This window comes from Amblyomma mixtum, chromosome 9, assembly GCF_055824585.1.
Source record: "Amblyomma mixtum isolate Tamu chromosome 9, ASM5582458v1, whole genome shotgun sequence".
In the NCBI taxonomy this organism is placed as follows: domain Eukaryota; kingdom Metazoa; phylum Arthropoda; class Arachnida; order Ixodida; family Ixodidae; genus Amblyomma; species Amblyomma mixtum.
The window spans coordinates 105,047,461-105,075,149 of record NC_143020.1 but is presented as its reverse complement, the minus strand read 5'-3'; the positions used below and the strand labels follow the sequence as shown (position 1 = coordinate 105,075,149).

General features: G+C 48.0%; 1 protein-coding gene across 1 annotated transcript; it reads right to left on the bottom strand.

Moving 5' to 3' along the window:
- Positions 1–481: 481 nt before the first annotated feature.
- LOC149330501 (uncharacterized) lies at positions 482–26,330 on the bottom strand. The gene is made up of 4 exons (XM_089561103.1): positions 25,878–26,330; positions 9,513–9,659; positions 7,968–8,207; positions 482–7,199 (listed from the first exon to the last, which is right to left on the bottom strand). Exons 2-4 carry the CDS (start codon positions 9,579–9,581, stop codon positions 6,297–6,299), a joined length of 1,212 nt encoding a protein of 403 aa, XP_089417229.1. The 5' UTR covers positions 9,582–9,659; positions 25,878–26,330; the 3' UTR covers positions 482–6,296.
- Between the last annotated feature and the right edge of the window lie 1,359 nt (positions 26,331–27,689).

The following is a 27,689-nucleotide window of genomic DNA, read 5'->3' as shown; positions in this document are numbered from 1 at the left end:
GTTATCCGTATATCCATTCAAATCTTCGACGTGAGCCTTCATATCCCCTACCAAGATTGCATTCAAATTGATTTACATTTTTTTCTGATGAAATTTACAATTTCTTCACTCTGCTCCCCAAATGAGTTTCAGTAAACAAACAGTGACTTTGCAGCCTTCGAGGACTCCCGAATAGTCAAAGCGAGGCGACATGACAATCTGGAAACCTGAAAATGCTTCATCAATTATAATCTGTGCTGTGTTTTGGAGCATGCGATCTTTCGTCATGTTTTTGAACTTCTAAAAAAGGTGCCTTTTCCTTCACATCTTTTGGGTAAGTTTCGCACATACCTTGACCTTATATAGTTTCTGCTACAATGGCATTGTTATAGTAATGCAGGTCATGATGAAACAGATTTGTATGTACTGGTTCAAGTGTGCTAGCATAAACAGCAGCAGGGGTAGGGCATGGTCAGACTCAAATGCAAGCAACACAGCAAGGTGAATCATAAGATATTTTATTTTGCCTTTTTCTCCATAAATAGTAGTCAACTCTCAGGATCACCGAGTACACACATATATATACTCTGTTTTTTCTTTGGCATTTTGTTTAGTAGGCGCTTGACATAGTGACGATGATTACAGCCGCCAAAGCGGAAATGCACGACTCACTGGTTGTATATATACCAAGCGTCGGAATGCATGCATCCATCTGAAGCGATGCCTTAGCACAAGCACAACAGTGCCGTGATGTTCCCTAACAACTAATCTCCATAATTAAAATTGTAGAGAGACGAAATGGGAGGTGCGACAGGACTCCTTTAATATGCCTAATATAGACAGGAATAAAATGTTAGTTCGAATAAATCAGAAGTTTGATTTAAGTGAATTCGAATAAATGAGACTTTGCTACAGCTCCGAACGAGGCAGATGGCCATTAGTTAATTAAAGGTTTTTGCGCGCCCATATGCTCAGGATCACTTTCCTACAGGGTCCTTCATCATTAAATCAAATGTTACAATGCAACCTTTTATTTGTGGACATACACAGAACAGTGCAGAGCCACAATGCTCACAGTGAACATTTTCGTGCTTGAATACACAGTTAATTGTATCTCGTCGCAAAAGCTGCCATTCACAATTACTGCCCAGAGTGAATGTTGGTCACTCGATATGACACAATATTCGGCGCCCGTGCTTGCTTTATGCTTGCAACATGCACTAAGCAATATTGTTTGCATATATGACCTCTTGTCCCAACAGCATTTACAATCAAATGACATGTGGCGGGTTGGCATTAAGTGCTCTACTGATGTCATAAAATTTATCCAAGGGAAAAAATCACCCAGTACAGGCTCAGTCACTGGACACACACAGAAACCTTAGCAGAGCTCCATAGCGTCACCCGATGCTTCAGACCTGTACTAAGTGTGTGCCCATCCTGGATGGTTCAACTGGAACAATGTTCTGTCACCACTCACTTGATGGTCCCTACCAATCATGGATGCCTAGAATGGTTACACTGTTATATCTGGTTGTTAGCCCCACATTTAATCCCTTCTGTATAAGTGACACTTCGATGCATGGCAAAACATTCCAACGCTTTGTAATCTAACACCAAGGAATCGCGACAGAGTGAGAAGAATGCCACACTATAACACTGCTGACACACTGTCTGACCAAGCAGTTTAGCAGAGGCTCACACACAGGTATGAGGTCAGCATTAATATAGCAATTTGACTCTGTGTTTATCAACTCACAAGTGCTGCACAATCAGAGGCACATTATTAAGTAAGGTACTGGTCAACATTTTCCCCGCTGTAGGCGAACGGAAGAAATGCTTAATTACTCACAAGAGCAACACTGATACACTGTACAATGGACATGCACATATACAACACACACACAGCCAAACACGTGAAAGCTCAAAATCTGTACAGTTCAATCTGCTTGCAGAGCCCCAACAAAGCAGATGGTTAACCATGCATCTGCACAACACTGCTGATAGTAAAACCAAGTGCCCGCATCTGCAACCATCTCTGCTCCTGCATATGCAAACAAGTAGTCCATAGTGCAGAATACCACTAAACTCGTGAAACAGCAAGCTGCAAACATAACTAGCTCAAAACAGAACATGCTTACTTTATCAACACCTATATGTAGCAACACCCTTGATATTCTTATCAAATAAAGAGATACTTTGAACAGCAGGACCTCAACATCTGTACAGTGTAATCAAAATGTGCCTTCTGTAGTTGTGCGGTGACTCAAGCTTACAACTAGCACCACTAAGGTACACGTGTGCGAAGTAACGGCAAAATGACTTCAGATTAAAAGCACCCAAATTCGAGCACCTGAGCAACATGCTACCTGAACATGCTTCAAACACATACTGAAGTGGTCTTTGGCATTAGCTTAGGTCTTGTGACACATGATCTTGTGATAAAAAGTAGACTTTATGTGCACACACTTGCACATGCAAGAGCTTATAAATCGGCTCAAGAGAAACAACACTTTTGTGAGACTTTGAATAATTACATATACATACAGAAGTTTACTGCCACAAAAGCATGGCTTCCTTTTGTTTCCTGGACATAAGCGTTGATCATTTAGCTGCCCCAATGCTCTTGGCATTAAATACAGCATTACACAAACCATGCATGTTGCGCTGCAGGTAAAAAAAAAAAGGCAACAGGATATATGTGAATCACCACTCATGTGATGCATATATGACAGTATTTTTAGTGGCAATATATGATATTCTATGAAACAAATGTATCTTATGCTTGTTTTCTTTCATAAATATTAACACACTGACTTTACTAGTACAGGTTCTAATGTCCCATAAAGCTGTTTCGGTAACATTCACGTCATTAGAATACCTTGCATTTGTATGGGCATTTTTACAGTACGTTCTTTCATGCTGAAGAAATGTGCCACATTGAATGCAACGAGCTTTCCTCACTATAGCAACTGCACATGTAACTACTCCCGCCATTATGACTACCAAGCATGTGAGACAACAGTTGTAGAGACTCAAAGTACCCAGCGTGCCTTTGCAGGTGAGGCATGAGATATGATGTGATGTGAAGAAGCCAGACTTTGCCCTGTGCAGAAGCCTACTTCACACTTTATGTGAGCTGCCTGTAAAAGTACCGGCTAAATTTTACTTCTGATAATTACTTCAGCTGCATCGAAGTAAGCCATATTTCATAACCTATGCATGTTTCACGCATCAACAGCTAACTAGATGCAGTACAAAAGTCAGACAAGAGTGCACACCCTGTAAAAATCATGATGAAAACTGATGCATCATAACTCATCAGAACAGAACAGATCTCTCATTACGTGACTAAAACATTGCCTGATGGCTATTTTAAGCCCTGACAAAAGCTTAACAGTGGATGTATTATCACACCGACGCAAGTCCTTGTAGCAGCTATTTTAGTTGCAGCTAACTATCAGAGCATGTGATTTTGCTGAATGATCACCTGTCATGCCAAACTTCATTACTCAGATGAATTCCACAGCATAAAAAAAAGTTTTGTCAACAGCTGTATGAAATAATCTTGAAACAACGCCCTCCCAAAAACATGTGAACTCAGAACAATGTGGTATGCAGAATGGCCACAGACACAGCAAGGTATCACGTGACCATATATGTTATCATAGTTTGCTGCACACAAGTTCATGGTGCTAAACTTGACTACTACATACAATAACATCTAATAAAAAGAGATAGCAAAAACAAGGAACACTTTATGAGATCATCATCACACACATCAACTTTGAGTACAAAACTGCAATAAGCTTTGCCGAAACCAAGTGACCAAATGTTTGTTTTCATAGCAACTTTCCAGTGGTAAAGTTGCGAGAAATGCCCATAAAATGCGACCGGTAGGACAGACTAGTGCCTTATAATCTTTGGTCAGAAGCTGGTACAAATGCTCGTTTAAACAATGACTTTCGTTGACCTGAGCCTACACCTGAAGGCTAGGCACAACGACTGTATGAAACAGCACTGTTCTGTAGCAAGAGCTTAAGCTGAAGAGCCTTAACAAGGTTCTAAGGTAGCCCATTAAACAGTGAGGAAAGAGTATATGAGCTTAAATTACTGCACAGTTTTAAACATTTTTCTCAAGAAATGGTGGCATACCTGACATATAAGACAGTTCAGTTTTCTGTGCTGTAACAAATCCAGTCAAATAGCATGTCTAACTGACACAAAGATCTATATGCAGTGGCCTCAATCAGATACTGAGAAAAGCTCCAATCAACTTCTGTTCTTAGTAAAAATCAATTCTGTGGCTCTCTCTGCTTACACTGTCTGTGCGGCAGTGAAAGACACACTGACACTGTCACATGACATCTTTTAATACAGGCCCCTTTCAATTTGTCAAGTGCCCTTTTAAAAGGTAACATCTGGTAGCATACCTCTAATAAAAGTCAGTCAGCAGTTAACAAATAGTAAGAGAACTTAAAAAACATCGATTAAGGTGGCATGGTACCCATATGACTGTGAGACTAGAAATTTTTATTGACTACTAGTGTGATAAAAACTGGCCTAACAACCCCTAAAAGAACAAAACTAGAGCTTGATGCTTTGGTTTACGTGGCTCATTTGATATCCGTCTACCCTGTGAGGAATTCAGACCAAAATGAGCTAATGTGCTCAAAATAAAACTAATGGTCAATTATGATGGCAGAGTGGAAACAGAAACAGTAATGCCCGACACATTAATAAATAAGACAAACCCTCGGGAAGCAGTAGACACGATCACCGAGGTACACTAACTTTGAAACTGCAAGGCAAAGGCATTAACAAAAGAGATTAGGTAGCACTGCATGAGATCACACAGCAATACAACCATAGCCATGCAAAGGAAAGCTGGACTGGTTTTTACTGAATAGAAGGGCATGGTTGTCTTCATTTGCAATTAACATAAAGCTTGGAGTTTAGCATAAGAGACTCAAATGCTGTATAATGCATTAAACAAGCCTCATAGGTCAAGTAATATTTGACAGCATCAATTCAAAGGAAATGAACAAATATATGGAAGACACACGAACAATAGATGCAAAATGTAAGACACACTTTTTCCTTCTTTTTCGTGGTCAAACTCCCATTACACCTAATTCCTCTCTATATGCCATCAGCTGTTTAGGTTACTGTGAGCCATCATCATGCTTTGACACAAAAAACGATGCTTTGGCATTGCTTCCTAGACTACATGACAGGGACATGAACGTTACATACAGCTATTGTTATAATGACACGTCACACTGAAGACGATCAGGCTTTCCAATAAAGCACCCCTGATATCTAGCTACGTATGCACAGCCTCTTTCACTACAACAGCCATTTCATGTTTTCTGCTTTCAACCGGCACTTAACTAACACAACTATTTAAACACTGTTCCTAGAGTCATGCCATATTTAAATTTTACCAGAATTTCAAGTTTCCAAGCAAAGCATGGTCAAAGCAAGTAATCATCTTAACCGTAGCTACTTTTGTGAGTGTATCCCAGGGCAATGTAACCGAAAGAGTAATATTTTCAGAATACATTTCATATCAATGCAGAAGCACATAAACTGGACCAAAGCAGATTCTAAACTTATGGAAGTCCCAGTGCGAGTCATTAAATTCTCCCCTTTTTTTTTTTTGCTCTTACCATGCATTTGAGCCTTTCTCCTAAGTTCATAACAAAGTATAAATGACCTAGATCAAATTAACGTTTCTGCTTCTTCACTAGAACAAGGCCCCTCTGAGAACAGCAGAATGGAGATTTCGGAACAGAAGCCCGCATGTAAAAGCAAAAAGTATTTGGCTGAAACTCTCGTTTTTCAGCAAGCCTCTACTGTGCTTAAACAGAAACAGAGTGTAATGCACAACCTAACAAATTGCTCTTGAGAAAGTGTCAGCCTATCGCTGTTGGCGCAGGGCTCCTTCTCCATAACCACAGAATGATCGATTCGCATAATGTGCACATCGTTTTCAGTACCACTTCAAAACATCATGCGTTACTTTCAAGCACGAAACATTACACAAATACTACTCTCGAAGAATGATAGATGGCTCACGACAGGTACTTGCAGAAATCAGCTGCCAGGACAGTGCTGCTGCATCTGCCGTCTAGAAGCGGCAGCGCTTGTAACCTCTTACCTTCACATTCTATGCACTGGTCAAGATCCTTACGGATCATCCACATGGAGGCGCCACTTGCAAGAGAGTCCACCCGGACTGCAGCCACATCACAGTTCGAAGAGGACATGTTGTCACACTAGCAACACAGACACGAACCGCCCATGCAGGCTGCTCAACACAGCACCGGCACAGCGTTGCTGTTGTGGCGAGTCTTCCGCACGCTGTCGTCATGGTGATGCACACTCGGGTTAGCCGAGTTGGACAGCGCGGCTGTCCTGTCAAAGTCAATGGTGGCGTAGCCTTCGGGAGTGCGCAGGGGTGACGTAGGCTGTGAGCCCGGCGTCAGGCTGGTGCCGGTTCCTGCGACAGTGGCGCCCCCTGACGCTGCTGCGGCTACAGTTGGCGCTGCAGTCGCCACGGGTGACACGGCACTTGTGCTCGAGTCACTCTGGTGATCAAGATCGAGCACGACGTAGTTCACTTCGTCCGCCGCCAAACCGTTGCTGGAGGACGCGCCTGCACGCTCGGGTGAGGCTGGGCAGCTGAGGTTCGCGTACGAGTGTGTCTGCGGTGGTGGTGGCGCTGGTGTTGGTTGGTGCTGCTGCTGCTGCGGCTGCCCGAGTGGCATCGGGCTGACATTGACATAGAAGTGGTTGCTGTCCCTCTGCTTGACGACTGCCTCCTGTCGGAGCAGGTCGTCTAGCTTGGCGTAGTTGGTGTTGATGTCGACGCAGGGAGGTGGGTGGGGTTGGCCGCACTGTCCGCACGAGTTGACATAGGAATGCTGCAGCTGGTGCTGCTGTGAGCCCGGCAGGGTCTGCAAGGTCGCCGTCGGCGTCGTGGCAGCGGTAGACTGTGCCGTGGGAGGTCTCAATGATCCCAGGGCGATGGGCTCAAGGTAGCCTGACGCATCCACTGTGGGGCCGTTGCTGGCCGGCGGCGGGAAAATAATGTCACTCCTCTGAGTGATCGGTACGCTGATGGGAGCCTGGGGAGCAGGCTGTTCAGTGGCCGTGGCAGAACTGCTGATGGTTGTGGTCATGGCCGACGCAGCGCCTGAATTCTGAATGCATTCCTGCGTGCAGATAATGAGAAAAGAACACACCTTTAAGCTCTATTTTGTCTTTGACAAAGATTTGATAGCCATTGACCGAAACAGAAATGGGGCGGGACCAACATGGCAGTTGCATGTCATGCTTTTGCGACCACAATGATCCAGTGAGAGCCAATGGTCCTTCTTGTTGTTGGGATATGACTACAAACCCTTTCCATCCCTTTTTTCTCCATGTAGAGTAGCAGGCCAGGGCCACATTACTGCCAGCTGACCTTTCCACCTTTCCTCTCATTAAAATTTATTTACCTGACATTTCATCATCAAAATCAGTCAGACACTGGAGGACAAAGGTGTTTTCCGCCGATTTCCATCCTGCACCAGCCACAGTTTGAGCGAAATTTTCCAGCTCTCTCCTCGCCACCTAGGTCTAGTTTAAGTTTCCTTGGAATCCTTTCTGCTGCCCTAACCGACCATCAGTTACCTATTCAACTGTGTTGCATACTCCATCCAGAACCGTTTCTTCCTGTTGACTCCCGTAAGGACATCATAAACCCAAGGCCACGGTCAAAAAACTTGAAAAGCGCCCCTGCTAACAGGCATAAAATGCAGCATGCAGAGGTGTATACCAGTAAAAGAGAAGATTCTAGCACTGGAACGCACACCCAGTACAGAGGAGACAAGTCCTGTGCCATACCTCTGCATTAATCGAGTGCATGTGTTCCCCTTAGTGCCAGAATCCTCATCCCCAATGAGCACGAACTAGCCCAACAACTATAATTCTCGGCATACCTGCAGGGCGTTGAACAGTCCCTCGGCCCGGTGGCACTTGAAGGCATAGATGCCTGAGCCCGTTGGGCAGCGACGGCCACTCTCGAAGGAGAAGAGCTGCGCGTCAAAGCCGTATCGGCGCAGGCCGCGCAGGGGCCAGCGGACGGGCGGCCGACCCCGCTGGTACAACACCAGGTCTGTGGCATTCACCTCCATCTTGCCCGGGCTCACCTCCATGCCCTGCTCATCCAGGTTCCACACCTGCGCCCAGAGGAAAAAGTGGTAGGGTTTTAACGTAGTTAAACAGAGCAGACGAGCGAAGAAAGCTTGGTGTTCATTCTTGCCTCTTCTTTCTGTCACCTGCATATGCACACAACCATCTTTCCCACTATTCATCTTCGCACCCTCTCTCCACTCAGCGGCAGCTGGAGCTATGCCCTCCTCCCATTGGCTACAGCTGATGCGACGTTCCTCCTATTGGCCGCAGCTTGCACAACACTCCTCCGCCTTAACCCGAGCTACTCCGAGGCTTCACACAAGATTCTTGGTTCGGACTGTGTTAAGTAGTGCTTTTGCACTAATATGATGCCTCCGATCTGCAGTTTCACTGTATTGCACCGTACAACTCTATATCAAGGAGTCGTACTAAAAAAGATAAGACTAATATTCTACACGTCCGGCCACAGCTGCTCTTTTTCCTTGAGTAAGAGCAAACAAACCAAACACCATGTGCTGCCCGTGGAATTGCTGCATGGCACTCTGTTAGTGGCTATTTATTATTAATAAAAAATAAAACTGGAAGAAAATGATGTTGCTAGCCACGGCATTCCCCATCCAAACCTGAAGCATCTGAGCTGTGGCTAGCAGGAATAAAAGGACAGGGAGAGGGAAAGATAGGAGAAAGGATGGGGGTAGGGCAGCAATATAGACTATATATACAAATGTAGGATATCGAAATAGAAATACATGTAGGGTGCTGCGCCGCGAATGGTTGTGCAAATTGCGTGGAGGGGAGGGGGGGGGGGGGGTCGCAGCGGCCAGTCGCGGCCCAAGCGATGTCTTTCACGGCGGCACACATGGGTTGCCCTGCGCCAGTCAGAACATCGCGCGGGGCCGTTGTTCGTGCGGGAGCATCGACGCACACGCACACTCGGTCGTCGCGCGCCGGCCGCTCAAGGTAGATATTAAGGCGAAAGCCTTTAATGGTTCATTCTCCCGTCCGTCCGTCCGGCGTTACATCCAGCGCCTGGGGTGACTCATCGGCGAGCCCAGCTGCCCATCTTCGTCGACAGGTGGAGCTGTCGGCGCGGCGGCGTCGAGCGCTGCTCCGTCGTCAGTCGGTGTGCGGCAGTTAGTGGAGGCTAGGAGGATGGCTCCCAAGCGGTGCAGCCGTAACAAGCATAGGCAGTCATTGGCAGTCGAAGTAGCCCACAGAGGCTTTCGCCTAGCGCACATTGGGCTGCTAAAGTGCCCCCATTGATTTTTTATGCCCCGCGCGCGCCGATTCCTGTCCTAAGAGCAGAAACAAGAGCGATTGTATATGCACATCGATAATGGCTCTCTTACCTGGAAAACACGCTCCCGGCGACTCCTGTCTCCGCCGACGCTTGATAGGGCCGACACACAGCTACCCATGTCTGAGCTCTCAGCTGCGTGCGTTTCAACTGCTACAGGTCTCGGCTAACCAAGTTTCTGCCTCAAGGACCGGAATATCTGCAAAACAAACACGTGCGCAGCGAGCTTTGTTAACGAGAGACGCGGCAAATAAAATATATGGCTAATTTGGTGAAAATTTGTGATTTCTCAATTTATATGCCGGGTGTTTTGTTTTTTTTTTTTTGATGCCCACTGATCACCATTTTAGGTGATCACGAATCACAGTCACTGCTTTTAGCATGTGTCCTTTACACCATCATTTTTAATTTTTTGTCTCCCCTGCACCGTCAGACACAAGAGCAGACCGATTAACCCCATCGCCGGCGTTCGTTGGCCTTATAGTTGCACACACACACACACACACACACACACACACACACACACACACACACACACACACACACACACACACACACACACACACACACACACACACACACACACACACAAGTAATCCTCATCATCATCATCGATGCTTCCAGCTCTAGACCCAAGGGCATACAATACCGCGAATGTGACTATAACGCGAACAGACGTGAGTGTGCACATGCCTTACAGGTCGCTTTGCGGGCTCCATGTCGGCCGCTCCTGAGTATCAGTCAGTAAGCCTGAAAGCTGCACCCACGCTGCCAATTTATGGAACGCAGTACTTTAAAAGCAGTCGGTAAAGACATTCGTGAAACACAATAACATTTCGCGCTAAGATACAAAACCGAAACTATGAGAGCGCCGCGCCCCCTGGGCGTCGCCGTATTGCTCGCTGGACTGTTGTGTGCGGCTGGCGCAAGCACGGGGGAAGCGGTAGCACGATCTCTTAGCAACCATACGAAAGGACGCTTGATTCCACTGTTAAAAAAAAAGGTTCGCAAGTCAGCCCACTAATTCGCTATACAAGTACTAGCGCGTCCAGAAAAGCAGCGATGTGTCAAAGACACAGCGGGAAAAACATGAAAGGGTGGAAGGAAAGTGCTAATGCAGAGACACAAAGAGCAAATGGCGATAAATTTAGGTAAGTTCAAAGTATACGCACTGCCCTGTTGACAGAAGTATGTCTCCGCGCATGCCGAAAGATTAAACGGCACTCCAAAAGTTCAACAGGACTGCGAGGATATCTATAACCAGGCGAGTCATATGCGAGCAGCGGAAATCCACACACAACCCGGGTGGCAAAAAATAAAAAGGCAAAATACCAAGCAAAGAGTGGAAATCCTTCCCAGCTAAGTGTGCGTTCGTACACACAACGCACGTTTCGCCGCCGCATCTCCTCATCCCCCCCCCCCCCCCCTCTTTCCAGTCTGGGGAGCGTTGCTCCTCCGTTGCGAGGGCAAAGAACAGAACATCGTTTGACATATGCGCGCGTTCAAAACAACACGAACAGATGAAGCATCGATAAGGAGAGACGCAGAGTGGTTTTCTTTTCCGCACGAACCGGCGGCCAGCTTGAAAGGAACGAAAAAAAAAAAAAGGCGCTTCGATGACGCTACACACCGCGTTTGCGTCGGTAGTGATGGCTGACGCACACCGCTCCAGGAGCCCACAGACAACAGCCAGGCGGTGTTAGTTCTGCGAGGTGTGTGCGCATGTACGAGTCAGCGGTATGGGGACGTACGTAGTGCGTGCGTGTTTGTGTGGCTGAACTAACACTTAAAGCATACGCGCACAAACGAAGAGAAGGAAAAAGCAGGGGGAGCAAAGGAAAAGGGCACAAGCCGAGTCCGTTTCCGGTGAGCGGAATAGGTCATTGCCGGCCGGCCCTGATGGGTATTTGCCGCACCTCTTTCCATCAGGCTCCCAGCTTCTCTCCCAGGCACAAGTTCGAGTCAACGGCGTAGCTACGTGGAAACGACCGCGGCGGTGGCCAAAGTGGTTTTGAACATCGGCTTTGTATGCGGGAGGTAGATTTTCTGCAGACCGGAAAGAAAGCTCGTGAATCGTCCGCTCTGCAACGGTCGTCAGAGGCTCACGTATGAATGCAGCGCAGGCTATTCGATGCAAAGTGCCATCCTAAGCAAACGGGCGAGTCTCCCGCGCTGTTCGTAGAACTCAACCGCCTTCACTGCACGACCGCACACCTGTTGCCGGCACTCGATTGAGACCGGCCGAGCCAGTCGTCGTCATTGCGACCGACTCCTTCGACAGCTTGACAGGGGTTGGGGAATTTCGGTTACTCTGAGTAATAAACGAAGTCGCTGCCGGCGATGGGCATTCTGGAGCCGAATTACGGAACAATCAAGTCATAAACCTGTCACAAACGGATTACGCCCTCTCCTATTGGTCGGTATGTGCTCCGGTCCTTGCCGACCAATAGGAGTGAGGCTTTGTGACCGTTTTGTGACTGTTTTGAGATCGTAATCGTTCCATAATTCGGCTCATGATAACTTCGATGACCACTCATTGCTATCGTCGCCGAGTTGTGTGCTCCATTCTCTGTCGGCACAGGTTTTTTAAATAAAGATTTCGTTTCACAGCCGCGCCAGTTTGTTCGCTGTTGTCAACGGCATCGTCACAGCCACGTGACACTACCCCCTAGCCGACATGATTAGTCTGTCGGCCAACTCGCCACGGTGGCTTCTAGAGAACAGCCTGGTTACAGCGTTCGGCTGCCAAGAACAAGATCGTGGGATCAAACCCCGGTCGCGGCGGCTTTGTTTTGACGGAGGCGTATTGCGAAAGGCATGCTCATGTGCAGGAAAATCTGTCAGTGATCGAAATTAATAAGGAACCAACACTTTAAACACGAATACGCCTATACGGCAGTAAAAAGACGGCAAGGAGTCCCCCAGAGCACTCTTTTATAAAAGAGAGTTCACTCCCTTTTTACTCCCTTCTGTTTGAAGTGCACCACTACAGCGCCTCCTCCTGTCACTCCCTTCTTCGTCCTTTCCAGCACGGGGCGGTTTGGGTGTCCACCGAGGAATGGTAACGAAGTCCAGTCCATTACATGCTCAAGGCAATTCTTGAGTGGAGTAGATTTATCAATCAAATGAGTTAACTCACTAAATTCAACACGCACCCAAGGAACAATCGTACGGCTGCAGTTCGCCCCCCCCCCCCCGTTCTCCCCCAACTTATTGGGGGGGGGGGGGGGGGCTTCTCAACTCGGTGCACACCCTGCCCTACATTGCAGACGACGCGCATGACCGCCAGACGGCAGCACCATGTCACGCTTTCTTCATTCGCTCTCAACGCCCGCGGCGCAGGTGTGCTCCGTTCCGGCAAGCAGGTAAGCCAGCGGAAGAGGGAGGAGGAAATAGCAGAGGGAGAAAGATCATCGTGAAGGGGCGTTCCTACACGTCTTAGCTCCCCGCGTAAACATAAAGAAACGACGTATATATACGCCAGGAAACGACGTGCGCTCAGAAACTCTGGGGGGACAAAACCACCACCGTGCGATGACTGCACAGCGCCCCCCCCCTCCCCCCGGTCGACTTCCGGTAGCCGCTTCCGGTGTGCCTGCGGCGTTCCCAACGGATTCGTGCGCACCCCCCCCCCCCCCCCCCCCTTTTCCTCGCGGTTCTTTACGTTGCTCGTAACGAACATCCGGTCTTACCCGCGAGGCAAGATGCGAAACGAACTCGCAGGAACCTTACACAGCTTGGACCCTGAACGTACAGTCGCGGTCAGTATAATGTGCAACGCACTGGTGGCGACATATAATGCGGAGTGCGATTCGTTCTTCACAACTAATTGCGGCTTGAAGCACACTGCAGGCAGTCCTATACCATTTCCGTTAGGAGCTAGACGTACAACTTCTCAGTAACAACGGGAACGCCACTGCTTCGCAAAAAAAAAAGTGGTAGGGTTTTAACCTAGTTAAACCGAGTAGACGTGAGAAAGCATGTTGACTAGCTCATGGTTTTGCTTTGCTCGGTCGTTACATCATTAGACCATAGAGTTTCTTACTATTACCTAGAGGGAAAGCTGGCAAGCCGTCTATGGGAGTTTGCATGGAGACCCCACGTGACCACCTCAGCCACCATGGGCGCTCAAAGCATCATGGGGCGGTGAGCTACTTGTTGCGGAACTGTAACTTTTGGCCAAAAAATAATAAAAAAATAAAGCTTTTTGATAGCTACAAACGTCCTAACATTCAATATCTTGTCTAATGATTGCAACAAACGAGCAGAAAAGCATTTAAGTGCAAAGTTTGCCTAAAACAAGACATGACTAGCTTTCCTATTGGCCAAGTGATGAACACTAAAAAAACTAATATTTCGTAATTAACAGGCGCACTTTTAAAAGTAAATATGTTTTCAAAAAAATGTTGTTGTTTAGATACTTTAAGAGGTTTTTTAATGGCATTTCGGAAGAGTAAAACCTTTTATTGGCGTCGTGTGTCGTCGCGTCTTCACTACTATGGCTTTTGCACACTGCGTTCGCGCGAAAGTCGTCTGCGCACACACGAACTACGTTTTCGGAATGAAACGCGTTAGTACTGCCACTCTGTGTTCCCGAAAAACTACGACTGTGCCGCAACAAGTAGCTCACCGCCCCATGATGCTTTGGGCGTCCATGGTGGCTGAAGTGCAGCGCCGCCAGCTTTCCCTCTAGGTAGTAGTAAGAAACTCTATGCATTAGACTAAGGTTATTATGACATATTAGACTCAGGTTACGCTTATATGTCATGTTCGCGCCGCAGATGGAAGTTGATGAAGCCGACGACGTGCAATGCACAGGGCGAGAGTGTGTCGCAGTTTAACATGAGACGTGCCACTCCCTCGCAGTGGGTATGTGCCATTTTACTTGAGGCCAACCAACCAGCCAACATGAGGCGTGATCGGCTGCGGCGAGAGCCAAGTGATCTCGCGCAGTGGCCAGCGAAGCTGATCTCTTCGCGCCGCCGCGGGTTCGAATCCCAGCTAGTCGCGGACATATGTTATTTGTTTATTTATTCAAGGTGAAGGTCAATGCTTCAGCGATGGCCCCGGTTTTGAGGCGTTTGTCGTGAAATAGCGTTTTCGCTCTAAATACGCCAACCACAGACAAACCAACACGCAACGGCTGAATGCAGGGAATGCCCATCTATCGGGGCTATTGCACTAAAAAAAATTCAGGGGGCACTTTGGCTCTCTAAAGTGCTGCAAGGCGAAAGCCTTTCCTGGCGCACTGTTTGGCATTGACTGCCAGACTATCTGTGCTGTACTAGTGATTTATTTGACTACACATTACAAGTACACACTTTAACTGCCGACATTGACTGCTTCTTTAGCACGACTCTCTCTCTGCTTCGATGGGTTAGGTTGTATCCGTGGCTGTGTTCGCAGTAATGAGGTATGTAATGAGGTCACCCACGGACACCTTACGCCCCCTGTCGGGGCGGACGACAACTATTTTTTATCAGTTGTCGTCTGCTCAAAAACGGGGCGTCCGGCATCCATGGGTGACCTCATTACTTCGAATCCGCGCTTTCTGACGTCATAACCATTTCGACCAATCGAAAAGCGTGACACCTCTGCTGACAACCTTATGTCGACAACGATGAGGCATTAAAGGCTTTCGCCTTAAAAACATGGACGACGCTTAATCTAACCTTAAGAGTACAATGCGAAAACATTAGACATCCCTCTCCCGCGCAAGTGCTCCTCTTTAACAGATTCATAGATCGCGGCGGGTCCTCATAACACTCCAGGCGCATTGAGCCGCTGCCTTGCGATGGCAGGTATACTGCCACCGGTGGGACTTGTGCGACCCAGGTTGCTGTTCCCGAGCAGCCTCTCGCGATCCACCTACCTTACCAGTTACAAAACTTGGAATGGAAATTCGACCAAAGCACAGAGCCTCGTGGAAATTACACAGAAGGAAAAAGCAGCGGAACCGTCTATGCGAGCTCTCTCTGGCAGCCTGTAACAGGAACTGCGCTTTAGCTGAAGCTATAATTCGAATGTTATAAAAGGCGAAAAATAATACTTTTTTTTTATCGTGCAGGTTTTATTACTGTTCGGTGTTTGCTCTCCCTGCCGGATTCAAGTGGAGAGGAGGCATTCGGTTTGATTTCGAACGCGAATGCGGCATTTCGCGATCCAATGAGAAGACGCAAGTATAGAAAATGCCTGCAGACACAGCTTCTAAATTTAATGGCTGCGATATCAGATTTCCCCTGTATATTATAAACAGAAAACTACAAACAGAAATATAAAAAGCTGGTATTTAAATTTTCGCCGGTTTCAACAATAGTAGACTTTTTTTCTATGCAGCACTTGGAGCACTCAAAAGTAAACAGTCGTGCCTCGTTAATGTGGACACTTTGATTCCCGAGCAAAGTATCTATAAGGCGAGTCGTCCGCAATACGAAGAAAACCAAATAAATATTTAAGAAAAAGCTTCTATGATTACAGACTGCTCCTGAGTGCAGTGGCGGGCAGTGAAGTGGAAATCAGGTGATCTTGGAAGCTCAAGGTGCATTAATCGGGTCGCCATTATATTTAAGGTGCCGGCTGAAAACGCCTAGTGGTCTATGAGACGCGTTACGGCGCCTCTTAGTGTCATGAAATAGTGTTCCTATATTAAAGCGAAAGCTTTACTACTTGCACTTTCAAGCATTTGCCGTGCGACGGCGGTGCACATGAAATGACCTTTCGCATGACCTCTGTGTGACGTCACGCCGAAGAGCTGGGCGACCATCTCGCGCCGTCTGCGAGTAGTGGCGGTGCCACCACCGGCGGCCTTAGATTAGATTGCATTAGATTGGATTAGATTAGATTACATTAGATTAGATTAGATAGGATTTGATTGGGGATTCGATTGGATTGAATTGGATTAGATCACATCAGATTAGATTAGATTAAATTAGATTACATTAGATTAGATTACATTGGATTGGAATACATTACATTGGATTAGATTGGACTGTATAACCGATGCATCACCACAAGTCTAACCAGAAGCACCACCACCAGCTCACTACCAGCTGAACCATGGCGTGGGTACGGATATTGCTTTCGCAATTACCGGGCTTAACCAAGCTAAGCCACAACGAATTTTATTATCCCACAGGACATATTCAAGAACACTATGATGAAGTATCTATTGCTACGACTGCACCCATTAAAAAACTCTGTACTCACTCCGCTGTCAGCGGAGTGTGTGTGCGTGTGTGTGTGTATTTGCAGTCATCCAAACAATGCGTCAAATGATGTAAGGCGCGTCGACCAAGCACCTCGCCATTGTAAAGTATCAAACCACGCCCACAAAACAAGGCCACTACTACGGCGTTTGCACGTTCGCACTGCCTTTCGCTCGTGTTCTGCACTCAAAATACAAGCGGCGGAACAACTGGTAGAGACACCCGGGATTTTCTTCTCATCGCCGTCCATATTAACGGGCCAAAAGTAGGCGCGGATCCCAATGGGCTCCGTGCATTTTCAACTTCGTCCACTGTCCGAACACCGAGTTTTACTTTTCAACGAGGCGTAAAGACAGGAAAAAAGCTTGGTCCCCAGAAAAACTGTCCATAACTCGTTTCGTCCGTATTAAGGGGTGTCGTATTAAACGGGTGTCGTATTAACAGGTTTCGCATTAAAGGTGCACTGAAGTGTAATCTCAACTTGTCTTTTGCCGCGGGAGCTCGATCTATATATTCCGAGCGTTCTCAGAAACTTCGAATTATTGCCCTGTGCGGCCGATTTCCCTCATTTAAATCGGATTAACGTCCGGCTCCCTCCTTTTTCTTTTTTTTTTTAATTCCCCGCAGACGGTGGGAGGAGTCTACCAACACATGGAGTACCTTTCAGGCAGTCGCGTGGCGGCTTTTCTTTAGCTTTTATTTTGTTTTTTTTAGGTTTCCTTGAATAAATAGACCTAGTCAGAGACTACACAGTTGCAAATTAGGCCCACTGAAATAAAACCACGCGTGGACCCTTTGCTTTCGCCGGTCACTACGTATCACTCCGCCGATGGCAAACCGGCAAGCCGCCACGGGACTGGTTGAAAGGTGGGCTGACTCCTCCCACCGTCTGCAGGGAATTAAAAAAAAGGGGGGGGGGGGGGGGGGGGTTAATCCGATTTAAATGAGGGAAATCGGCCGCACAGGGTAATAATTCGAAGTTTCTAAGAACGCTGGGAACGTGTAGATCGAGTTCCAGCGGTAAAAATAGGAGTTCAGACTCCTCTTCAGTGCACCTTTAACAGGGCATGTCTGTACACATCGCGGTTTACGTGGGAGATGATCAAGTGCCTACAGATGGTGGCGACAACGTACCCGTGCAACGCTGCTCACCATGTCGATGCGTGACCCCGTTTGCGGAGGCGACACACAGGACGACGCCCCCTGGCGATGATGACACAATTAGCCACGCGCACGACACCAAGCGTCACAGCGCCGCTATAAATGAAAGAGCAGCAGCCCGAGGGAAAGGGGGTGTGGGGAGAGAGAGAGAGAAACCACGGGGGAGCCAAAATAGGTCAGACACGCGCTTGTGTGGGCGTGCGTGTATCATCAGGATCGGATGTACTGAACAAATAGTACACGACTGTCGATCGCTTCACCTCTCACCTCCCTCCTAACAGCTCCCCCCCCCCCCCCCTCGTCATCCTGCCGAAATAAGCGATCGGAGCTCACGCTCAACTACGATCGGATCACTCAATGCTCGATCCAAACCACTCTTCCTCGTTTTAACGCCTGCGGCATAATTAGTACGCAGTTCTGCAACACGTGCGGTCCTCAATGGCCGGCTCCCCGCCTCCTCCCCCGTTTCCCAGGAGCTCGATGAACACGGCGCGCACGCGTCGAGTGCGCTAAGCGCGTGTCGAGGCCACCACGCCCCTACACGTGTAAGAAACAAGCACCCCTACACGTGGAGGCGCAACCATTCAAACGGCTAATGCACGCGATAAGGAGTTTTAGCGCAGCATCACCGATTACCGGCACCGCTGTATACTCGGGCGCTAGCTATGCGCGGATAGATAGGTTTTAGATAGAAAGGTAGATAGGTTTAGCCATATAGTCCTTGTTTGCTTTCTCTTGGAATCCACTCCGTTACCCTTAAGGACCAGCGGTTATCTTGCCTTCGCATTACATGTCCTGCCCAAGCGCAAGCAGAGAGTTAGGTGGGCGGATGAGATTATGAAGTTTGCGGGGATACAGTGGCGGCAACTGACAAAGGACAGGGTTAATTGGAGAGACATGGGAGAGGCCTTTGTCCTGCAGTGGGTGTAGTCAGGCTGATGATGATGATATAGTCCTTAAATGTTTAGCATACTATGTTTTAGCATATTTTGGATGTGCTGGGGAGGGGGGGTATGCCCAACTGCGGTACTGGCTGGGATCTTTTTTGCGTAGCGGGGACTGCTACCGCGCCCCGTCACAGCGCATGCGCCGAGCGCCCTGTAGGCCGCCAGATGGCACCACCTTCCCGTCAACAGCGCGACCGCCTGCCTCATCAGGACCAATCAGCCCGTTAGTAGTGGCGGCCGCGGTATGCGCAGTGCTAAAAGTTGGAGTGGCTAAGTTTTAGCATAGCGCGCGTCGTCTACCACGGCCGTCAGCCGTCTGTGAATATGAGTCAGGTGCAGGCCCGCTGCGGGAACACCTGCCGCTGTGAAGCTATTCAGCTGCCACTATTAAGACTAAAGGCTGGCAGTATGCACGCTGCTAAAGATCTATAATTTAGAGGAGGGGAGGGAGGCTCGAAGCGCCTCGCGGATCTAATGCGTTGGTGAGCAAAAAAAAAAAAAATGCGAGGACGCTTTGGCAACTAAAGGGTTGAGAGGCGAAAGCCGAGGGCACTAGTATATTCTAGGCACTATAGCACTATGCCGGGACGACTTCCGGCGGATGTGACGTCGCAATGTTTCCGTGGCTATATCCATACCCAAATTCTACGTCTTTCAGTGATCTTTAGTGTTAAATTACGCTTAATTACACATTTCTCCATCCAATCTGACACGAATCCGACGTTTTGCCGACCATTCTGTGACAATTTTCACTATGCCATGACGACTTCCGGTGGATGTGACGTTACACCGTTCCCGTGGCTATATCGACATCCGCGCTATTTCGACATTTTTGCCTATAATTAATTAACTAATTAATCTACAGCCATCAAACTTGGCTTCTAGGTTCATTTTTTCCTCCTCTATCAGAAGCTACCATTGGTTTTCTTCTATCTTTTTTAGTTCCCGAGTTAAACGCGTGTGACACGCTTTGTTAACGGACGACAGTACGAGCCATTAAAGGCTTTCGCCTCAAAACAAAGCACATTAACTCGTTCTGTCACCCCTGCCAGGCAAGGCTGTGCATCGAAGAGCTATTGCGCACGCGCGACACTCTTTACTCACGCATATGGTGTATGCCCGGTCATGGCTTCTACAGAGATGGGATTTCCGGTCTGCTAATGTAAATCTACAGCGCTTTTGAAGAGAGCGTCTAGTGTCGCTGGTAAACGTTGCGTAACACCGAGTCGGAACAATAGCAGGAGATGTACCGCAAGAAGCTAGCCGGCGCAAACATTTAATGCCAGATTTTAGAAATGTCGCGGTGTCTATAGCTTGATGAAAAGAGCGTTCGCGTTTTCAGGGAATCTATAGAGGCCGGCCACTATTTTGTAACGCCGAAAATTGTCAAGCATTTAAGGCAAGAATAGCAGGTATGTACGACTTACATAGGCAGGGTATAAAGTGTAGTTCGATCTTGTTGTATAACGAAATAATGGATATACCACGAAGAAGGATACGTAATCTCTCCTCCACCTTCCCTCCCCCGCCTAAAAGCTCCATTCCATACGAGAATAAAAAAAAAACTTGCAGAAACCCAAGCGAAACGCCACATGCTTCGTAGGTTACTGCGGGAATGTATGTCTAGAGATTGTGCTTGCGATCTGTGGCGGATTATCGCGCCTTTGCTCTGTCCTTTTGAAATACCTCCCAAGCGGAAACCACTGTATGCCTATCGAAAAAATCTTCATCTTTGTCTACTACTTCTTTCAGCAAAACAATTTGCAATACCGTCAGACATGCACCCCTATACAGCAGCAGCCGACCGAATGACCTTGAAATCGAATACCGTATTGCTTGACTGTACGCGCCCAAGTATTTTGTTCAGCTGAATCCTCCAGGAGTTATCCTACTTGCCCATTTACACTATACGTTTCCGCAATAAATTTACCAGAGTCTTACATTCTTCTCCATTGTATTATCAGCTAAGGTTGAAAGTTTGTAAGTACCTACTTAACTTTTACCCCATCATTTCGTTGCCTGGGCATTACAAGGTTAACATTGCACCAAGGTTGCACGGTACAGTTTGGCCTGTGCTTGCCTCTGCTCGTTCGTATACTAGGTGCTGTCCCCCTATTTCGATATACAGATGAGCCTCGTTATAACGAAATAACAGATATAACGAAGGAATGACGATTTCCATTGGAGGCTCGGTCAGCACACGCTATAACGCAATAATCGCCGGGCCTCAACTACGTTATAACGAGGTAGCTGTATTTTTCGATCAAGACTGCCCGTTCAAATCACGAAACAACGGTTATGCGATAAAATAATTGCAGTATTTCTTGAGTTAAAACCAGCTTAACGCAGACTCGCGAGTTGGTGTAGAATGGATTTCGCGACAGCGCAGGGAATCCAGGATAAATGCGAGAAGGAATGAATAGGCCAAGGCGCAACTATACCTCATTTCATAGGTAGCAGGCAATGCTGCCAAAGCTAGCGCGCCTGTTCGCGCAGGCTAAGTACGCGCGCAAAAAGTAGTTCGTCATACAACCAAAGCGAACACACAAAAAAAATTGGCTGTGGCTTAGCTCTGGTTAAGCCTGGATATACAAGCGAAAAGCTGCAGTTATGCTTTGTTTGACGTCATGGCTGTCGCAGTTCGTGCACAATGCACTGGGAGCACCACGATAGCGGTGTAGATTTTGAGCCAACTCCCTCGCTACCACTTCTCGGTCTTCTTTTCTTCCTTCCATGGCGAATGTCTGCGCCTCTTCTACGACCGCCGCCGCCCACGCGTGCGTTCTCGCAACGCCTTGCGAAAGAACCTTCTCTTGGGACGGCGGCGGAGACCGCGCAGCAGCGGCAAGGGGTAAACCGGTGGCGAGGAGAAGAGGGCGATGGAGCGCGCGCCGCGGCCGCGCGGCCTCTTTTATGTCCGCCGCCGCCGCTCGGGCGTTATTTGCAACGTTTTGCGATAACGCGATAAGAACCGCTAGCAACGGCGAAGGGTAAACTGGTGGCAAGGAGGAAAAGGGAGGGGGTGGCGTGGAGGAGGAAGGGCGCGCCGCGGCGGCGCCCATGGGTGGCCCACGCGAAGCGCGGTGTTGACGAGCCTAGTGAAGCTTTTCGCTTCAATATATTTCGTAGCGACAAATCTTAAGTGCCGTGAGTGGCACCTCCCGGACTTCGTTTTACCTCCTGCCACATTTTCGTTCTGCGACTCGTCGAGATTTCGAGAAGCAAAAAGTACATGTGGCGGTATAATGCGCGGTTGGTAGTGCGAATCGATTCTGCTAAATCCGCGCCCAAAAAGTAGTTCACACTCCGTAAAAATTACGGCCAGAGAGCCCAAACTCTGAGCGCCTCACAGCTTCGACCGTCATTTTCAATGCTACTACATCGTTTTATACCGCTCTTTGTATTCGTCCAAACAGTGACCGGAGTTTCGAGAAGAACGAATGATGCGTGGCGGAGTAATATAGTTTCGCGGAAGCACTACTTCAGCAACCTCCGCAGCGTTGCCTACTGTGTATGAAACGGAGTTTACATAACGCCTTCCTAGCGTCCAACCGGACAGCCTAATGCCAGCCGCATACCGTCATTGAAAGGCACCGAAATTGCTGCCAGCGAGAGGCGGTTATGTGGCCCAGACTGCTCCGCGCAGTAAGGGACACTATATAAGCTGACGGGCTTTCGCGGAGCCCGACGGGGGCAAAAGCAGCAGCTGACAGTTAGTACACGCGGCTGGCGTGTCCGGCTGACGTTTGTCACGAAGAAGGCGGTGGTAGCAAAAGGGCGGGAATGGGAAAGGGGATGAAAGAGAGAGAGCTGCATGACCCCCTTCCTCCTTCTTCCGCCATACGAGGAACTCGAAGGGCTGTTCGCGGAATCCGCCGCGAGGGGTCGCTCGCAACGTTATTCACTCCAGTTCCGAGTTTCTCCAAGAACGAAGTCTTCGCACATCGGCGCGGTCGAGCGTGCATACAGCCCCGCCCAATATAAACGGGAACCCTACAGCTGGCGTTCAACAACTAAATTATGTAGTTTTTCCTCCCGCTCCTTAGTCGAAGTTCAAAAAGTATCCAGCAAGGTGGATTCGTCGACAGAAACGCTGCTTAGGAAACATCAGCACCAAGAGTGGCTTTGGGGGCGGATTTATGGGTTACGCTCTGAGGAGGCAGTTGGCAGCGGTGGGGCAGACCCATCTGGGCCATGTATTTCTTGCAGCAACCCCCCCCCCCCCCCCCCATCATCTGAAATATGTCCCTGTGTGCCTTGCACTCATAGTTGGAAAGTATTCACTGACAGCTCGCGAACCAAGTGCTGCCTGTCATACGGCATCAGCCGATAATTCATGAGTCCATGATCACTGGGTCCACAGACGCTTACTGTCAGGTTCATCACTGATCTTCAAAAGGAGGCTTATAGCAGAAACGTAGCACATAATTATAAAATAATGTGCTGTTAAAGAACACGCTAAAGCTGCGATCGAATGATTCGCTTGAACTGCTTGTCGCATCACTGTCCACAAGTAGATGCATATAATGCAGATATTAGTGATCTCAACTAAAGATTCACCGCACCTGCTTTCCCTTGGAAAAAAATTTGCCAACTTTGTCGCGTAAAATAGGTACTTACATATCCATAATTTTCTCACAAGGAAGACATACTTCCGCTTCTGAGCAGACAGACGTCAAACGTTCGACAGAATTTTCTTTTCACGACAAAGAGTACCACGTCTCTGACTATAGTCGTACACAACTTAAGTCTGCAGTGAAGCTCCACCTACATTCAGCCACCGAGCACAGAATTCCTCCACGACGCAAAATTAGCCCGTTGGTTAAACGTTTCTTGTTACGTAAACAAGAAGCTTATCGCAAGAAAAAGAATTATGAGCTCTAGAATTTTGATACATGGATTGTTTGATATAATCAAACATCAAAAAGCTAATTTCATTTACAGTTCCGATTGGCCAGCGGAGTAATACAGGACGCCGCGGACCAGGGCCCAGTGTTAGCAACTGCTTTTTTTATTAAGTTGTATCCTACTATAGGAATCACAACGCAAAATCCACCAGCGAGTGATCATAAATTCAAGAAAGCTCTTTTTTCATAGAGCATTGTTTCAGCTTCCGAAGATCATGAATCTAGTATAACTGAAGCCAGAACAACGTTCACAAGAACGTCTCGTGTGAAAGGGGTATTCGACTAGATATCATTATCAGCACAACTACGTCTACTGCAGGACAAAACAATGTTACTAGATTACCTGGGACAAACGGCCTCTTCCATATAACCCTCCAACTAACCCTGTCCTGTGGCAGCTGACTGCTATATTTACCATCACACCATCGCCTGCTCTTGTTACGCTTCGTGTGACACTATATGGAAGCGATTAAATATCGATTAAATAGCGATTAAAGCACCTGCACCCATGTACAAACCCACGCACAAGCGAAGCAATCGACCAATATGCGCGACCAATATGCGCAATCCATCAGCAGCGTTTCATGGAAACAATTTGGTTGACGGACAGGTTGGCGTCGTTTCCCGCTACCGCCGAGTGTCTCTCTCGCAGACACAACAAAGTGCTCAGCGCGAAGAGCCAGAGACTGCGCAAAATCATAGAGAGAAGTCATATGGGCGTCTTCTGTGGTGACGCGAAGCGCTGAGGCTCACACGCGTGTGTCCTCCTCGACTGTGCAATTTCCCACATATCTCCAGAATGTCAACGTAGGCATGACATCAAGTAATTGAATGTGTCAGTTAGGATCCGCCTGTAATTGCGTCTAACTTTTTCTCCTTTCATTTTTTGCTTTTTGGGAGTGTCAGCTTGTTCTTTTCCACAGTGCATGATCGCTGTTCAAACCTCAACAAAATCAACAACAAAATTGCCGACACGCTTCCAGCATCGATTTTATCACGTGATCGCCTAAACATCATCACTAAAAACAGCGTCAATATACGTACAAGGCGGACGACATGCTAAGTATTCGTACCAATGAAGGACAAAGACATCGAACGCTAAACAGCGAAGAAATTAATGAATTAATGAACCGATAATGAACCCATGAAATTACCTGAAACAATATTCGAACATGTTGAAAACCAACTGGAAATTGTTGTCTTTCCTCTAATCTGGTTTCCATTTCTACCGCCTTGAATTTTTCCTTCATTTCATTTGGTCACTCTTCCTTGCATGGATGACACTTCCTAAGACATCGAACTGAGGAATGGATGGAATATCGCGCAACAGTATACAGTCGTTTAAAGCGGGGCCGAACGTGACCTGTAGCTGTGGTCTTTCCCTGCAGTGGCAGTTATTGTAAAAACAAACGACGGGTGTATATCGGCACGGCCGCAATGGCTTCGGGCGCGACAACGCGCTCCCAGACTTTGACTCGGACGCAAACACATTTCCCTGCTTTGTTTTGCACGCGATAAGCGTCCTTTCACCGTCTGGCACGCTAACAGCGCCGACGGGCCAATATCGGGCTAAAAAAATGTAAAAAAGAAAAATGTACTCAGACGCAGTGAAATTCCCCACGTTTTACAGAAACCGCGCCGGCAGAACAGAATATTTTTCACTCTGGAATTTGTCCGACTCTTCCTTTCAAAAGGTGTGTTCGCAGTCAAGATAAATATCCTGAGCCGAGTTCGTCTCTGAGTCGACGCGCAAGCTAAGACCAACGACTTTCTAAAGCTACCATAACCAAGAGGGGAAAAGGCTGCACGGTTTCGAAACCAGCCCGAAAGTGCACGAATGTCTTCTCAGCGTAACCAAGAACCACCACCGTCGTAAGTCGCGATGTGCCGCTTCCAAACGCTTTCGAACGGCACCTAAAAACGCATCTCGCTGACGCGACTACAGCTACGAATATGCCCAGCTCCGCGAATGCTAGCTTCGGGGTTCGGTTCAGCGCCGACATCGACGTTGCGCCGCGAACCCGAGCAAGATCGAGCTCCGCGACTGGCGCTCGAACGCGCCTCCATCAACCTTCATCAGCGAGTTTACGATCTACGGGAATGATCCCGCACCCTGCGCTAGACCTAATCCCGCCGGCTTTCGGGGCTAAAGTACTACGTACGCCTCGCGCTGACGACGACTGAGGAGCCTACTCACCGAGTTCGCTGCTGTTGCTAGGTCTTTTCCTTTGAGATGAGCACGAACGATGCATGTCGGCTGTCGTCGTTCATGAAGGGGAGAACACTCGTCGCATCGAAGGCTCGTCACACAAGAGACCGAGCGCCAGCGGTGCGCCGGGAAAGCCCTCGCAACGAAGCGGGCACAGCGGTCGCAACGGCGGCAGCAACCGTCTCGGCAGCGGCGGCGTACTGCTGAGCTACGCGCGACATTTTTTGTTCCTCTCTTTTACATTTTTGTTAACCAGCGAGGGCTCTCGGCCTTCTCGTCCGCTCTCGCCTTCGTGTTTTCGCGTTCTCTCTCGTGTTTTTCTATCCGCGGTGTTGGGCGCAGGGGCAGGGCGACGCTGCAGTCAGCAGGGAAAGAGAGAGAGAGTAACCCCCTTGCTTCACTCTTCTCCTCTCTGCATCTTTCCGTCTACTCTCTCTCACTTCTCTCTCCTTGTTCTCACGAAGCCGCTGTTATCTTCTGCCTCAGATGCTCTCAGTGTTCTCAAATGCATATTGGGACCGCTTTCAAACCTGACATGATATAAGTGTCTCGCACTTTTCGCGTTGCCACCGCGTTTGCAGGCGAAAACGTTGAGTAGACAGCTCGCGAGAGAGAGAGAGAGAGAGAAATGTGAAGGCGTCACGAGTGACGTATCTTGACGTCTTATGTGACGCCACCGCAACCTTTTTTTTTTTTTAGAATGGATAGATAAAAAAAAAGTAACAACGTTCTCTTTGAAGGTAGAGGTTATAAACCGCCATCTGTGAAGTAGAGGTCGAAGCCTGAAACTTTGAGCGTGGCCGCCGCGATCTGCTCCGGCGGCGCGCCGTTGCTACGCTTTGAGCGTGGCCTCTGCGATCAGGTCCGGCTGGCGGCGCACCGTTGCTGAACGCCGCGCTCTGCTCTCCGAGCTTCGAAAATAGGCGGGGATCTTGAAGTCCAGTACTAGACGGGCTACTTCCTTGTCCTGTCGCGCAAGTCGCCGCCGCCTTATTAATCAATTTCATTAGCTGCGCTAGTTCTGCTTCAGTTCTAATGCTCCAAAAGGCGCTTAGACGGCTCCCACTTTTCTCGATACGCAATTCCTCATGTCCGAATAAGTCAGCAATATTTTATTATTATAGATAAAAAAGCAAGTGTTCGGTTCAGTCGAAGCACCTATTAGCATTTATCGCACAACTAAGACATTAGGGAAACCTAGAGGGACTATTCGTCAAAAATAGTCCTCCATAAGAGGAATCAGAAGACAAGTTTAAAGGGGGACCTGGTTGCAGGTGAAATCTAGGTTGTTATATACTAGTTTCACTTGTGCAATGAATTATCAGAACCTTAGATTGGGAGGAATTAGGTATGCTCGAGGTGCAACGATGAACCTCTCAGCAATTCCAGATTTCTGACAACGTCCTTCAACTTATGGGCAACCTATGGGGTGAAGTAAAGCGCATGACTGATGGGTGTGACTTACGAAATACATCGTTTATTTATTATGCGAAGCATACTACTTTAGCTACCACTTCAGCCCTTCACCGTGGTTATGCGCCTCCAAATCACGTGATACATGACGTCACACCACATGACACGATGACGTCACGACAGTAGAGCAGGGGTTCTCAAACTTTTTTGCTTGGAGGAACCCCAAAAGCCTTCAATAAGTTCCAGGGAACCCCCCCCCGCTTTCACTTACCAGCAATGTTGTCGAGTGCATTTTTGCTAAGAGAGAGTTGCAAAGGTTAAATGTTTATTGCACAGATTAATACAAATACTAATGTGATGGGTGGCACTGCTTCCCTTTTGTGACCA